This window comes from Pogonomyrmex barbatus, unplaced genomic scaffold, assembly GCF_055798465.1.
Source record: "Pogonomyrmex barbatus isolate J1 unplaced genomic scaffold, ASM5579846v1 scaffold3, whole genome shotgun sequence".
Taxonomy (NCBI): Eukaryota; Metazoa; Arthropoda; class Insecta; order Hymenoptera; family Formicidae; genus Pogonomyrmex; species Pogonomyrmex barbatus.
In genome coordinates this window covers 11840641-11857193 of record NW_028297127.1, presented here as the reverse complement: position 1 = coordinate 11857193, position 16553 = coordinate 11840641, and the positions used below count along the sequence as shown (strand labels likewise).

Below are 16553 nucleotides of genomic sequence, written 5' to 3'. Positions count from 1 at the left end.
AAATTTTATTTTTTACCAATTCTTTTAAATCTTTCAGCACCAAAAGGGTTAAATATTATTCCCATTTCTGAAATAATTTGTTTATATTTTTTTTTATCATGTTATAGAGAATACATTTTATTTTTCTTATCGCTTAGAACAACGAGTGATATTAAATATTGAAGTTGTTCATCAATATTAATTTGTATATGCTAGTTTTTACTAACAATTCGCAGATCATTAATGAAATGAGTTATTCTTGCAACAAAATATGTTCTCAAGCTTTCTCATTTTTCTTCTGTTACCTTCCTGAGACTCAGACTGTAATATATTGAGAGACTGTAATATATTGAGAGAAAAGAAGAAAAAGAGAGAAACTCATATTTTGTAATTATATAATTGCAATTTTATTAAAATATTCTAATTTATTACTGTTATATACATTAATATTAATTATTACAGTAATTAACTTAATACATTTTGTCTATGAATTTTATTATAGAGGATTCGCCTCAAAGAAATTTTTGGGTCTCAGGAATATAATTGACAATTTTAAAGGAATCAATATTTATTAAAATAAATTCCAGAATAATGTGCCTGGTTATGGTGACGGTGCCAAGGAGGATTGTAGCGATCTACCACCAAATCAGCGGAAGAAGCGATTGCAACAGCGATTGGACGAGATTCAGGCGAAAATTCAGCAGGAGACTGCTGCAAGGGATGGTCTGATGAAGATGAAAGGAGTATATGAGCAGAATCCCGCTTTAGGAGACCCGATGAGTATAGAGGGACAATTAAATCAGTCTAGTAATAAACTAGACAAGCTCGGAGCTGAATTGGCAAAGTTTCAAGGCTACCTCGAAGAAGCAATGCGTGCTGGCGCCAGTTTGTCTAGGTAAATGAAACTTTGCTAAAACTATGAAAAGATCTGTGCTGATATTCGCTATTAACTAAATAAAAGTGAGAAATTTATATAATAGCAATAATATATGTGTTATTTAATTTTTAATTTATCAAAGAGACAAGGTAATAATGTGATGTGCTTTTAGCCCAAGTCAAGCAATGCGAAAACCTACTACTAATGGTTCGGCAACGAGGCCGTTGAGTTCACGAAGAGGAAGTCATTCGGGTGGCGAAGAAAGCCTTTCGAGATCCGCTTCTGACTCGAGCGTTTGTAATGTGAACGCCAATCAGCCGGTTCACAAGAAGAGTGCACCAGGCACACCGCAACCAACTCATGGGTAAGTTATCTCGTTGACATAGGATGGGGTAATGCACAAGTCACATCATACACTTTGAAAATTTCGGAACTTTTAAGAAATCCATAAAATTTTCAGTTTTTATACATTTTATACGTTTTATATATTTATTATATTTACTTTATTATATTTTATGATTTTTTTTCTTTTTATTACTATTATTTTATTATTTTTATTATTATTAATTTATTTTTAGATTCCATTAGTATACTGATTGCTTTGTAGATTCCTCGTGTTTCATAATTTTCGATCTCCATAAATCTAAAAAATCCAAGAAATTTGCAATCTTCGGTAATGCAGTCTTCAGCTTTTATGCAATCATTCTTATCTTATCGGAATATAATCAACAGAGATAATACAGAAAGTGTTTTACTACATGAGTTATTGTCATTTGATATGTTTCACAAATTATTAGTGTGACGAATTGGAATTCTGCTACGTTTATAATCATTTGTAGAAGCAAATTAAATCGCGATCTAGTTGTGCAGTCCTTTTCGCGAAAACGTTTGGTTTGCGATGTTTAGTAGATTAGACACTTCACACTAGACAAATAGCCACGGTTTTCGCTTTATGGTACTGATGCACAGTTCCACGAACAGCCCGGAATCTGGTCTCGGCGAGTCGAGAACGTCGCTACCCGGCAGTGGTGAGGAATATTATCATGACGAAGTGGATGCTCAGCCACCATTGGGAACATGTAGAGCACTTTATCCTTTCGACGGTAAGTCCTTCCGAATTTATGAGAAGATATATGATCTCTATTTTTTATGACAGTATTAGGAACGAAGATAAAAATGTTGAAGTCCGAAAGAGATAAAAAACCGTAAACGATCATTTTCTTGTTGTAATAATCGTTATTATTTTATTTACAGCGACTAGCGAAGGTTCCATACCAATGTACGATGGCGAAGAGCTGTATATGATCGAATTAGATCAGGGAGACGGGTGGACTAGAGTACGACGCATCTCGCAGCCGATTGAGGGTTTTGTGCCGACTTCGTATATAGAGTGTCACTTATACAACACTTAGCCGCTTCTCCTAAGTTGTTAAAGGAGAACTGCGTGACGCAGAATCGCTCGAAGGAGATTATCGAAGGCGCGTAAAGTATTTGGTCGAAGAGGGTCATGTGTTGGATGAATTGGTACGTGATATTGAGACATCAACGGCGGATCAACGGCCTAATCAATACTCGAACAACAAACAAAATGGAAGGATCTTTAAAATCGAAAATATAATTGGGAATCTACGAACTTTAGCATCAGATCGATAAAGATCTATCTGTATCGCTAAAGATTGTGAATATTTACAGACAAAACAAATACCCCGAGATTTTTCTGAACGATCCGATAAAATTGATGAAAATAAGATTTCTCATTTGCGTATTTGCGGGAAACTGTTCATCAATCGAAGAATCCATCATAATCTATAGAAGTAAAGGATCCGCGAAATCGGATTATCGCATGCCAATTAAGTGATAATATTCTTAACGAAATCGCGAATACATTTCCAACACATTTCCCTCCAAAGGATTCCTGTTCGATCGATCGATTGATGAACTAGGAAAAAACAAAGGAACGATACGATACGAACAAATACCCCGGCTTTGTGATCAATCAATCTAAGCGTAATAGCGATAGAGTCAAGCTCATTTTTGGACTTATTAAGGATTCCCCTCCCCCCCAAGAGACAATTTCGCCCTTATCCGGATTTATTTAAGCCTCGGCCTTTAAGCCAATTATGCCGCGACATTTTCCTGTATAAAATTATTAATAATACTTTGTTAAATAATATTAGCAATTATCTGTTAAATAAATATTTAACAGATTATAGCGAATGTAGTATTTAAATTTATATTTAGATCACTACTTTCGTATTCTAATCACGTGATTTTTTTTATAAACGCTCGCTGCGATCCAGCCTTATCTGCGTCATTTTGAAATTATAAGTTGATATTAATGGCTGTTAATTGTTAATTATAAACTTTTAAACCGCAAAAATACAATTATAGTATCGCGGGGAAAAATTCTACGCGCAAAGGAATGCATTGCACACTGAACTCTATACTATATTGAAACGTTAGATGCATAAGAGGAAAGCGACAGAAGAGAAATTTCATCTATGTTCCTTTTCTCATACTATTCGAATAGAAAAGATTATAGAAAATCTTTGACCAATTAGAAGAAAAAAATTATGTTCTATCCTTTATTTTAGAATAATCTTTACATGGCACTTAACATTTCAGTATAATATAAAGTTCAGTTGAATCTGCATCACTTTGCGTTTTGATTCACGTTGAAATTATTACTGATAACAATAGTTATTACTTTATTAATCTCGAAAGGTTTTATTTAGCAATACTGTATTATCTCGCAGACTGTGTATTATATTTCACTCTGTAAATAAATTTTTTTTATTTTACAATAATCTCTTATACGAAGGGCTACAGTGGCTCTAAAGTCTATCTACGGCAGGAAACTTACGAATCCAGAGGTAAGGGTTGAATTTAGGCTGTACGATAGCGTTATGTCCGATTATATACTCAATTGTATGCACTTTTAATTCTTGAGCAGATGCAAGAATCAAAACAGAAAAATTATGTTATTAATTAAATATTAAATATTTAATCATCAGTAGAGAATGCCAAATTTTAATTTTCTTATCAAAAGAAATAGTTGATATATGAATTGCAAATACAATATTCTAATTAAAGATGTTGAAGTAAATCTTTTATTTGTGTAAAAACTTTAGTTTCTTTTGAGATTACGTCAGAATTACTTTAATGTGACTGCTTAAGAATTAAAATATGAAGAGTCAAAACGATTCTTAAATGCACTCTCGTGGCATCTCGAGATGTGTCTTTTTTCCTGTGTAGTTGTGCACAAACGAAGCGTTTAATGATCCCGTTACAAAGAAATTAACTATCCAGTAATAATGCGCTCCGCCTATTCGTACTCGCAAATTAATCACGACTGTTGTAATCGTCGCCGTACCGAAGTTTTATCGTTCTTTTGTTACTTACTCGACTCGACGTTGTAAAAGGCGACCTGACTGTTTCACTGACACGGCTCACTATGCGCTGAAGAGAATACGAGACTGATTGCTGCTAGAGTTTCGTTATACTCATGCGAGTCGAGTGAAATCTTGACGTTTACCCGTAATCGAAATTATTATGATATTTGACGAAGTTCTAGAAGTAGTGACACCGATAATATAAGAATTAGACATTTTTTTATAAAAGCTGGGATATACATAATAAATAATTTAAAAAATTGGTATAAAGAATTTGTATAATTGAATACATACATTTCAGTTTCAAGAAATTGAGACTTTTTAAAGTTATACTTTTTGATTCAAAGAAGTATATTATACCAGATCTTATGATATTTAGAATTTATGCTGAACTTCTAAAAAGCTTAATAAAACCTTCATAAATTCATATATCTAAATGTGCTAAGAATTAGAAATTGAATTTTTGTATAATTCAGGATCTCTTTATCTTAATAAAACTTTTGATCCTTTAATGATTTATTAACAACTTAAGATTTGCTTATTGAAGCTTTTTTGTAAGGTTATTAGCTTATTTGGCTTGTATAATCTAAAGCTTGTGTAATTAAAACATAGAGAAGGATCTTGAAATTCAGGACTCGATTACGTGTAACGTTGATCTATGAATGAAAAGTGGATCGTTCCAGTGGATCGGTCAATGTATCGCATTTAAGAAGTTGCCTGAATGTGACTAATTAGTGATAGATTTATGTAAATATTGCCAGAAATATGGAAGCGAGAGCGAGGTTACCCCCAGCATGCGAGTGCCAGAATCTATATTAAATCGCGGAGGATTCGTTTCTATCGCAAATAGAGCTTTGTCCTTAAAAAAGCCGAATGTCCTGTTGCGATATTCTATGCTGCGTTGGTGCTATACGTCGATATATTAAATGAACAAAAAATAGCGTTTGCAAGAATTATAGCGACAAGTTGTAATTTTAGAAGATGTAACATTATCGACTTGTCATTATCGTTGCTACAGGCAATAGCGAAGATACCGACGAATATCGCCAAAATAGCATAGAGAAATGGTGTATCTAAATCTAATTCTCGATTTATCTCGGAAGAAAGTTCACGCGATCGCGAGAGATCTGGCGTGTTCGTCTAATTTTTCGCAAAATCCGCGAATCGTGTAACTTTCTCGCGTATTGAATGTATATGTATATATTATATATATATATATATATATATATATATATATATAGACATATATATAGATATTATATATTCGATCGTCGGGAAAAAAAGCGTAGCTTCACTCAATAGCCGTATGCAAGTACACGAATAAATATGATCTACATTCAGACACACATACACGCATACGCGCATCCTGTCCCCGCTCTTGATCGCTTCCGGTTCGTTAACGGCGAAAACAAGGGAACTGCACGGCGATTATATCAAGACAAAGTTAACGGGCCGTTTGTGCGTCCCGACGTTTAATTGTGTCTGTTTTATGTATATTTTGTGATTCTCTATACGCGCGAATAAGTATTGTAGATAATTAATTCTGCGGTTTATTATACTTTATTATTATTTTTATTATTACTATTATTATTATTATTAATATTAAAAAAAAATATAGGTACTAAACCAATATAATTGTTTCGGATACACGTTAACATTACTGACATATCTGCGTCTCTTTCCAGATTTCTTCCTTGCGTTTGATATGTTTATGATATTCAATTTTATTTTTATAGAAAATGTTTGTTTGAAATGTTAATTCAGTTTTTTGAAAACTTATACTTTGTATCTTTTATGCGATTTTTTTAAATGTCAAATTTTACAATTTTATTGTTATATAAAAATCAAAAATATGTAAAAGTGACCATAATAATGGTTATTAAATCGTGAATATAATATTTCTGCTTACCTGAATACATCTTGAGAAATATTTTTCATAGTGGTAACATAATTATTAAAATATGAATATTATATTTTTTGTTCATCGAATATATAATTAGGATATATTTAATATATTCAAAGATTTAATAACTATTATTGTATGAAGTAAAATGTATTTTAATCACTTACTGAGATTTTGCTTTGCGATTAAAAAAATGTTTAAAAAAGTTGCGAAAACATAAAAGGTGCAATTAGAACGAGCAGACTGTGGCATGCACTGGCATTGTTTTTATTTCGTGCTGCGCTGCATCCGTTTGTAGTCCAAATTACACTTATTTTGTGTTATTTAATTATTAAAGCTAAATTCTATGTGCGAATAAATATCGCAAACACTGATAAAAGTATCAATCGTGCACTATGCAGTACTCATTTATTAATACGATCATGTAATTAACCGTGTTTTTTAATCGCGCGAGTCGAGATTGCGTGCAGCTTCAGCGTGAAGCCGAGGCATCAATGGTTCGGTGAGTAAATTCATTTATGCAATATTTCCATAAAATTCTTTTATAAAATTTTATAAAAGAAATATCTATCTTTTTCAGTTGCAGTTTAATATCAATTGATGCAATTAAACTGTGAATGAAACGTTTTGTTCAGAATACATGATCAAAAATAGGTGAAAGCATAACGACTCCGAAATTGTCTTTTGTGAAATATTGTTTTATTATTTTTCACTTAGCAAGTTTTTTTTTTTATTTTGGACATATATTTTCATACATTCTGTTTTGATACACTCTGTACATACGTATACGATTTATTTTAGTGAATCAAGGTAGGGACCTTCTATCCAATGAAACTAACAAGTTTTATAAGTGCACCATTTACGTTCTCTATTAATAAATAGTGCGACGTACACGTGTCAAAATTATTTCGACATCTTTCAAGTAGTTTATTTTGCGTAATACAGAATGTAAATGTACAAGCAATTAAAGTTGTGAAAATTGTCCGTCTATATTCCGAAAAGAAACGTTGCGCAGTTTCCATTCTTTTGTCAAAACTGTATATACATGTAATTGTGACACATATCTTACAAGATCTTGTAAGACTCTCTCTAACACGATTGACGTATCGAACAATTGTCGAATAAACATAAAACATGACCAATGATTCTTTTGACCCGTAATGCAAGTCCTCTCTATAAGAATACGATACGTTCGTATAGAGTACAAATTGCAATATAATAATCATTGTAACTAGGATGTATACGGACTAGGACTGTATAGAATAATGTCCTGTGAAATACGATTGAAAAAAATGCGACCTCGTGCTTTTCATGCTATTGCATTGCGACGTCTCACGTTGCATTCAAATTTCTACGGATCTGTGAGAATATAAAACTTAAAATTTACGAATATTTACTAATATAATTTTGTATTTTTTTTAATTTAAGACTTTTTGAAAATCAAGAATTCATAAACCCAAGAGATCTGTGAAGATATGTAAATATCAAAATGGATGTAATTGGATTCGAGATTCGATAGAGTTATGCGTCTATGAATCTTGAGATCCATACGTCCAAGAACAACTGACTAGATCAAAAGCACAGGAAGATAGATTTACAGGCAATCATTATTCGACGCGCGTTATTGCATATGTAATACGCGCAGAAAACCTACTCATTGCAAACCTACGTTTGCAGATCTGTATTTCTTTCTACATCCAAGACGCTAATACTTACTTATAATAATATTTTTATTATTTGTTATTTTTTCCCTATTAACATTTTATACTCGAGCCATAAAGTCTAGATTCATTTGAAATCCATTATTTAAAATTAATCCTTTCGCGTTCAATTTGTGTGCATGTAAAACATAGAAACGTTCTCACATATAGAACGTAATTTTTGAAAATGTATGTTATTCTTTTTAATTTATATTTTTTATAATTTAATAAAATTTAAATTACTTTTTTTAATTTATACTTATTTATATTTTATAAATGTATAATGATATTAAATAATATAATATTATTTCATAGTACACTTTTATATGCTCGAGTGCAAAATGCTAATTATTATATAGAGAAAATTCGCATTATATGATATACGTATATCGGCAGTCCATAGCGGTAAGTTGTCCATTACATTGACGGACAAGAATTATATTAAAAATAGTCGATACAATTGATAATCATGAACGATATGACGACATCTTACAGATATTTTTGAGGTTCGTGAATCCGAGATTTTCGATTTTCAGAGACTACACGTTTATATGTATATTTACAAATCTATGAATACGAGAGAAGTCAAACGAATTAAATCCAATGATATAAAATTCAAGGATCCGGGTACTGCAAATGCTCTGATATCCAAATATTCGTGAGATCCGTGAGAATCTCCTTGAATTCAACGATTACAATGTTTAATTATCACAATTGCGTCGCTCATGGCTAGTATCGCGATAAAATCTAAAAATCCGGTATAAAAGAAAAACGAGGGATCGATCGATTTCCACGAGATCAATAACTGATCCGCGGTATTAAGTACAAAATCACTAGTGACATTTACAAAAGATACAAACGGACCGTAATGACTGACGGTCCACGGCACCCGTTATCACACAGTTCGCGTTATCACTGTACAAAATATTGATTCTATTTCTAGTTTGCGAAGTCTTGAGCAATCTTCGTCGAGCGAACGCGGGAGCGGAAATCTCCTTTGCGTCGTTCTCCGCGAAATGGGCTGCTCTCGCTTGGGAGAAGACTTAAACGTTCAAATCTTCCCAATCCTCGATCTGTCGAGGAGTAAGCTCGATCGTGATCGTGGTCAGGGTGCTCAGGAGATCATGCAATCTTGGCGTTAACGGGTTCGCTTGCAAGTCAATGTACTCCAGGGCAGGCGCGTGCCTAAGCTTCTCGACGTCAACATCTGCAAGTAAAACCAATGCATTTAGCACGATTTCAAGAAAATCTATCGGGCACACTGAAGAAAATTATCTTTTTGTGTTTATCTGTAATAATAGAAACGCGATATATTCGTGTGAGATTTATTTTCGATTTGTAAAGATCAAAATTGGATTTCATCAAAATTACATCAATTTTTTAATCCTTGAATTAAAACACTTGATATTTATAATATATTTTTATCTTTTAGTAACTGGATAATTTTAAATATTTGGAACATTTTTTTTTTTTAAAGTAATTTTAGAATACTTTGGATATTTTCAGGAAGGATAAGTATATATTGAACGACCTGTTCGTTATTTGACAATATTGGGTAAAAGTTTTACGTAATGCTAAAATGATGGATACCAACCGATTATGAAATTGTTGTTGGCGAGAAGTCGCTTGAGATGTGGTATCCGCCAGGCGACAGATGGTAGAGCGATGAAAGTGTTATGTGAGATATCAAGTCTCTCCAGAGCTTGCAGTTCGGCCAGTTCCTCAGGCAACTTGCTCATCTGATTGTGGCTTAAATTCAGTTCTGCAAATGACATGATATTTTGAATAACGCGAGCAGGAATTCTGCCAAATTTTACAAAAATAAAAATTGCAACAAAAAGACAATTCGAAATTGCATTTTCTGTTCGAAATTGCATTTTCTGTTCGAAATTGCATTTTCATTTACCAGTGATCAACGAGAATTTCACAGCAAACTTTGGTGGGATTTTCGTGATTACGTTGCCGGAGAGATCGCATCTCTTGAGTTCTGTGTGTCGCATCAAATGGTAGACGGCATCCGGAATTTGCATGAGCTGGCACTCCGACAAGTCTAAAAAGCAAAACGAAAGAATGTATACAGTTTCCTGAAAAAAATAACACAAACATACGTCACTTTGAATTAATTAATGTAATTTTGCAGGATTATCGTTAAATTTTTGCTGTGCACAAAAGTTACAGAGTACATTAAAAATCAACAAATTTCAAAATCAACATTTTACATAATTTTAGTGATAAATTTTATGAAACGAATGTCATGGTTTAAAAATAGAATTAATGTGTTCTATTTCAGGAAGACCCGACATGTATATTTTTCGTAAATAATAAAAGCGAGGACCATTATCCTTCGCAGTCATATATTTGTCAACATTACACATATTCTATTATTTATTATACTTTTTTCTTCAGTTTTATTGCTCATGTCCGAGCGTGGTGATCTCTGTCTCTCATATACCTGGTGCGTACATATGATGATTATACACAGGTATATGGGATCTATCTAGCCGATTTCGAACGGCAAATTTTTGATATGAGAGACTCATGACAAAGTTACTTTCGGTAATTTGCCATTGCCTTCCGAGAGGAAACGAGCGTAAATATTTGACTCTGCCGAAAATCGAACTTGGGACCTCTGGCATAGTAGACCAGTCTACTATGCCATTTATTATACTACAAATATTTATTTTTTGTTAAACAGAAATGAATATAATAATATTACACTACTTAATTCTTTAATATACACAATTGTTTAAAATACAGAATCTTTCTTCATTGTCAATAAATATTATTCAAGAGTCTATCCATCTACAAATATCGATAATGAAAAAAATATTAAATGGAATAAACAAAATCGCAATTTTTTGCGCAATATAAAATATATTTTTATTCTAACATTTTATTTTGCAGATGTTGATTGAAATGAACAAAATTCTACTTAAGCGACTCGAACTTGAAGAGAACACATCATCCTTCCGCGCTGATATCACATCCAATAGTGCATCAGTATCAAGCTATAATAATGAAATTGTAAAAGTGTTCCGTCATTCGAAAAAAATAAGAGAACGCCAGTCTAGGTGCATCATAACGGCTGAAAGTACACTTAACGTCAGCGCGCCACGTTTCACGCTTTCTCCGGCGCGGTTTCCAGCACGGAAAACGCTGAAGCTAACTTGAACGCGTTACGGAACAGACGTATTCCACGTTATATATTTATCAATCATCGCGATCATCGTAACGTCGAGGTTCCGGGAAGATAACGAACGTACACGGAATTGTACGGATTTGGTAACCCGTGGAACAAACGTGGATCCGTTAACGCTTCGCAAAGTCGAAACAAAATTGCATCTCACTGAATTCCAATAACTGAAAAAAACTGGAACTTCACATATCATCCTCTTTCTCTCCGAGGCTATCGCGCGGTTTGATTTATATCGATGAGAAACGCTCGTTTCGCAAATCTGGAACATCGAAATCCGTAAATCTGACGCAAAGAGAAAACTGCACTGATTATACAATTATACAATCAAATTTCTTCGGATTAAGGCATTGTTGTGCCACGCCAATCGCATTTTCGTAATTCCTGCTACCTGTCCCGGTCGCGCATCAATGCGGGGCGCGTTACGAAAAAAAAAAAAAAAAAAAAAAAAAAAAAAAAAAAAAAAAAAAGGGGAACAACACACCGGAAATCGCCATCGCGCGCTCGTGATGAATCCACGTTGTGGTCGCGTATCAATAAATTTTCTGCCGAATTTCAAATCGCGAGTGGAGAAGGAATGGCGAACGACTTTCATCGAATTCTGTAATTTACCAAGGCTCTCGTTCTCCTGCGCCTCTTCGCAGCGAAGAACCACTCTCGTCACGGCGTTCGCCATCTTCACCGTCGTCGTACTGACTCACCGATGCGATTCCGACTGCGTTCGAAACATTTATTTCCGTGCGTGCTCGCCAAAATAAATCTCACCACCTGACCGACCGTGATAGTCACTCATCGCGTTTCGTTCTTGATAATCGGGAAATCGAGCGGAAAATCGGAAAGGCGCGAAGTTTCCACGATAGCCAAACGCATTTCTGCATCTATTTCAAAAATCGAAAATTTAGGATATCTCGTGATCTCGTAAATGTTTTGTAAGAGTTTAATCAAATAAAAATTAAAAAAAATAAAAATTTTACTGGATGTTTTTTTAACATATGATAAGAAAATAGATGTGAAAGTAGACATCAAATTATCACTTTTTGTTTGCCACGTCATTTCCGGAAAGACCAATTGTTCTGATTCATTTGGTCTTGCATTTAATTTTGATAAAATTTATTTTTTATGAGTCATAATGTTTTTGTCGAAGCTTGAAGCTCTGAAGCTTGAATTTGTACGATTGTGTTCCTTAAGTTTTTTTTTATCAATAATTTTAGATTTTTAGATATTAAATGTAAGAATAGAAAAAGAAGATACAATTTTATATTACTATATTACAAAAATTATTTTTTGTTTTTTTGAACATTTTTATTTTAATGCAAAATTCGCGAAAGTAAGTATTTAAGTTTTAGATTATAGATGATATATTTTACTTGTTGCATGACATCTTATATAATTCTTATCAAAAATTTAAAATTAAATAGATTTTACAACACAAGGTGAAAGGAGAAAGGCATAATTTAATACTAATTTATAAATAACATTCTTCATTCCTTTTAATTCCTTTTAATTTTCATTTTTATATAAATTGAAAACAATTCTTTTTTTTTGCAAATGAATATTTAAACTGTATTAATTATATTGTACCATTGCTGGATATCTTATATAATTTGCACAAAAGCTAAGCAAGAGTGAAGCGTTCGAGCGGGGGAATTGTGCAATTAGTATAAAAGTCATTGTGCAATTAATACGAAAGTTACTTTTCGCTATTGCTTCTACGACTAGTTAATAGTACGTACGATCGATTTTCTTTGCCACAAAGTAAAAAGGACCTAATAACAAGCTGCCATTTAAGGTCGCGAGACCCTATACGGAAACTTCTCGTAGGCACGTTTATGCGTATCGCGTTGGAAAGTTTCTGCGTTTCTGGATTTGCACCGTATTTTTCTTTTGCACACATTCTTACTCTCGGCCTTAAACGGAGCAATGTTTACGTAGATCAAACGTGATAAGACAAAGAGAAATATTTTATGAAATAAACTTATTTTTTTCTAGATCAATATCGAAGACTTAATATTTAATTTATAATATAATAATATCAATTTATATTACATCTCTGCCAGCATACATAAACGTACGGAATTAGAAATCTATGATTTACTATCAGTTTGTAAACCAAGAAATCAGAGATGATGCTGGTAGATCTGTGAGATTTGTTGCTAACGTTACGTAGCCATTTTTATCGTTTCATTTGTATCGTGTTTTACATATATATATATAAAATGACATAATAAAAAGGTTCATAAAACAGGAACAGCCTTCTAGCTGATATTCGGAACGCATAGAACAGCATTGCCAAGGCTCCACTTTACTATTCCGAGATCGACCTTTTGTGCATCGGGTGTCTCAAAAATACGCACGGATCAATCGGATATCAGATGAAGATACGACCGAGAGATCATCGTTGTTCCGCGAAGCTTACGAGAAGAAAAGAGACAAAGACCGGATACGCACGTTGTGTAATGTAATGTTTATCCAGTCAATTATCTATGCCGGAGTTGCGAAGCGAGCATTTCACTTTTATCCGGGCTGATGCTCGAGAAACGCCACCCGTTTATTTATCCGCTTCTGCGTAACTTCACTGGAAGCTTCATAAGTCTTCAATTTTATTAACCGTTATGTAGTAAGAATTCCACCTTACAAACATCGGAAATATATTATATAAATAACGTAGAACGTTTTTAATCAACTAGAAATCAAGGTATGTTAAAATCTTTAAAACTCACGTACTTTCTTTTACTTCTCGACATTAATTTATCGTAATTATATTGTAATTATATCATCATGATCTGTTTCATAAATCATGTATTCAGAAACATTAAGTGAGAGAGGAAGACAAAGAGAGAGAACATATCTTTTGATTCTCTGTCACTTTTGACGTATTTTCTTTCCATATTATAGCGTTTTATTATAGCGTAATCTTGAATTTATCTTCTTTGTCTTTAACAAGATTGATATTTAAGGTAGAACGGAAATATTCTTCACGTACTACGTGATTGCTTTTGCACGATGAGTGCGTCATTGGCGTGATCCGTACTTTCTACGGAACTATGTTATAATGTTTTTTGTCAGGCCGCAACACAGGAAATCGTTGCGTCCCGACGCTCGGCGATTGTAGATCAATTTTTATTAGTCGTTACTTGCTTCCCCTTTCTTTTTTTTTTTTTTTTGCAATGCGTAACTACGTGTGTAGTGTTACGCGTGTGAGAAAGAGCGTATCTCGAAGAAAGTAAGAGAGTTCGTTAGCCGTATAAAGCAAACTGAGTCACCGATAATGCAATAGATAAGATAGACAGAATTAATGACAATACGCAGAAAGCCGTTGTTGCGATCTATCACTTGTCACCTGCGATATTTTTACCTTATCGCAATCCGATAATTCATTTATACTAATTTAAGTCTCACATTTGTATAGAAATTGCGTTCTACATATCTCCGCATTTTTCAACTTTTGATAGAATTTTCAATCAGATTTACGATAGCATGGATTTTTAACAAATTTTTGCTATAATCACTAATACCATAAATCTTCGATTCCATAAATAATTAGATTTTTGCTAGTTAAATTTTTAATGTTAATTGAAACAAAGAAATCAATGAAATAGATAAATATCATGTTTTTAAATGTTTTTAAATTTAAAGGATTTATGAATCTCTTAGCGTTTTCTCGTCAGATGTTTGATACCATAAATTTTTACTTACTACTTTACAGATTTTTAATTACTGTAATTTTTTAATTTCAAGATCTTGTGATTGTGATGTGTCCAAGTTATAGATTTCTGATTTCTGTAGAAACTAACATTATGAATTCTGAAAACTGTTTGAAAATTTTTGTAATTTTAATTTAATTTCAATGATTTTGACCAACTTATCACGAATACTTGTCCAACATTTGTTATCTGTTTTTAATCTCCGAAAAATGTTTCAAATTTTTAAGATCCTTCAATCTGTTTTCAATGTTTTCAATGTTTTCAATGTTTATAATGAAATTGCGTATGATGCGGATGTAATCTATGAAGTACGTTTTATGAAAGATAGTGAGTCACAAATACCGGTACATTAAAGCGTTGCCGATCAAGGTCGCGGTGTGCGCAGACGGCGTTACAGATAAGGCAAGGGGTGGAAATTATCTCGAATCAGGAAGCACTGTTGAAAATGGCGTATGCATATATGACGTTTATTCGCTATCTCGTTATCGATAATTAATTGTTTTTTGATTCACGAACGACTTTATCTAGGAGCGACTTTGTCTAGAAGCGACTTTGTCAAGATTCAGAATATGTGTTTCAATATTCCAAAAAGAAACATTTTTTGAATGACTTGGTATTCTTCACACTCGACTTTACCTAAATTGCAATTATCCTGGGCTTCTTCACATCGTGAAACTACCCTGATGATCGCGCGACCAGCGAGTTGCACACAAACTGCCATCGCCACGTTCCTCTCGCCCTGCTCCTGCGAGATCTGCTGCACCTCTTCTTCGTTATACGGCGGCCTCATGTTTCTTCGCTATATGCAAGATTTAGAATTTACGGCAACAAACTCGCAAGGGACAATTTTTTGAGTTTGCGACAAAAATCAGCACCGATCTTTGCACACTAGCAGTAATTTGTCTTACTCAGTTTCTATTGTAACCGCTAGAAGAATATCTATAAGCTTCAATTAAATGCTTACTATTTTTCTTATGATTTCTTATAACTTCTTATGACTTCTTATATCTTCTTGTGACTTTTACATTTGTTAGGTAATCGCTGTGAGTCACTTGTAAAAGTCAAAGCGATCGGCAAGTCCGCATACTGAAGATATAGGAAGAACTCAGTCGGATGAAGATCCAGTGAATCTATTGTGGAAGAAATCAATTTAGATGGATATTCCTGTGCGCAAAGATTTTCTCAGAGCGAAAGTCCACGCAGATTTCCAAAGAATATTCTTTCTTGCGAAACCTCCTTTCGGGACTCGAATTTAATTCGGACAAGGTTGAAGCATTTCTCGATGGATTTGAAGAGACGCGGATTTCCGATTTCTTCACCGATGATACGGGGTCGTTTGGGATCTCGTGTAATTTCAGGATTAAATCCAGGACCAAATCCACCCCCGAGCGCGACTCTCGAAAAATCCTCGTACTCGCGTGCGAATTTCAATGGGACGCAGATCCGGTCAACTTCCCGCGCGACTTGCAAGGACCTCACTAGTCCTCGGAGTTTCGTACCTGAAAACTATCCACGACCGCCGAGATTCGTTTCAGGTGACTCCGTTCGACACTAGCCTGCACGAGTGTTCGTGGTGCTATTTAAGCCTTCGCCACTCCCCCTCCCCCTTCCCCTTGCTACCATCGTGGAAGCGTCACGAAACAGCTGACTACTTGTGCTGAGACTTGTGTCTGTATTCACTGTCTCTCTCTTTGTTTGAAAACAAACGCAGCCAGATGACTGCGCGACATGCAAGCTGTCAAATTCGACGTCGGGATTTCCGCGTTTAGCTCAAGACTTTCCTGATGTTTCCAGAGTTTCTTCGA

General features: G+C 33.9%; 2 protein-coding genes across 12 annotated transcripts in view; one reads left to right on the top strand and one right to left on the bottom strand.

Annotated features, from left to right (window-relative positions):
- Cip4 (formin-binding protein 1-like Cip4) overlaps positions 1 to 7296 on the top strand; it is a 36675-nt gene extending 29379 nt beyond the window's left edge. For 7 of the 9 annotated variants that reach the window (XM_089080525.1, XM_089080523.1, XM_089080522.1 and 4 more), the window contains 4 exons: positions 567 to 874; positions 1029 to 1220; positions 1826 to 1959; positions 2111 to 7296. In XM_089080525.1, the coding sequence (XP_088936651.1) occupies positions 567 to 874; positions 1029 to 1220; positions 1826 to 1959; positions 2111 to 2268 (792 nt within the window). In that variant the 3' untranslated portion in view covers positions 2269 to 7296. The remainder of the gene's footprint in view (positions 1 to 566; positions 875 to 1028; positions 1221 to 1825; positions 1960 to 2110) is intronic. The other 2 variants (XM_089080521.1, XM_089080519.1) reach the window with 2 other exon arrangements.
- Sclp (leucine rich repeat containing protein 20 sclp) lies at positions 6829 to 16326 on the bottom strand. Of its 3 annotated transcripts, XM_011631959.3 has the most exons (5): positions 15713 to 16326; positions 15385 to 15547; positions 9758 to 9901; positions 9446 to 9613; positions 6829 to 9058 (listed from the first exon to the last, which is right to left on the bottom strand). In XM_011631959.3, the coding sequence occupies exons 2-5, from the start codon at positions 15536 to 15538 to the stop codon at positions 8895 to 8897; spliced, it is 630 nt and encodes a 209-aa protein (XP_011630261.2). In that variant the 5' UTR covers positions 15539 to 15547; positions 15713 to 16326; the 3' UTR covers positions 6829 to 8894. The 3 variants fall into 3 exon arrangements, with proteins under 3 accessions (XP_011630261.2, XP_011630260.2, XP_011630262.2); XM_011631958.3 differs by having other exon boundaries at positions 15385 to 16326; XM_011631960.3 differs by lacking the exons at positions 15385 to 15547; positions 15713 to 16326 and adding an exon at positions 11657 to 11961.
- Between the last annotated feature and the right edge of the window lie 227 nt (positions 16327 to 16553).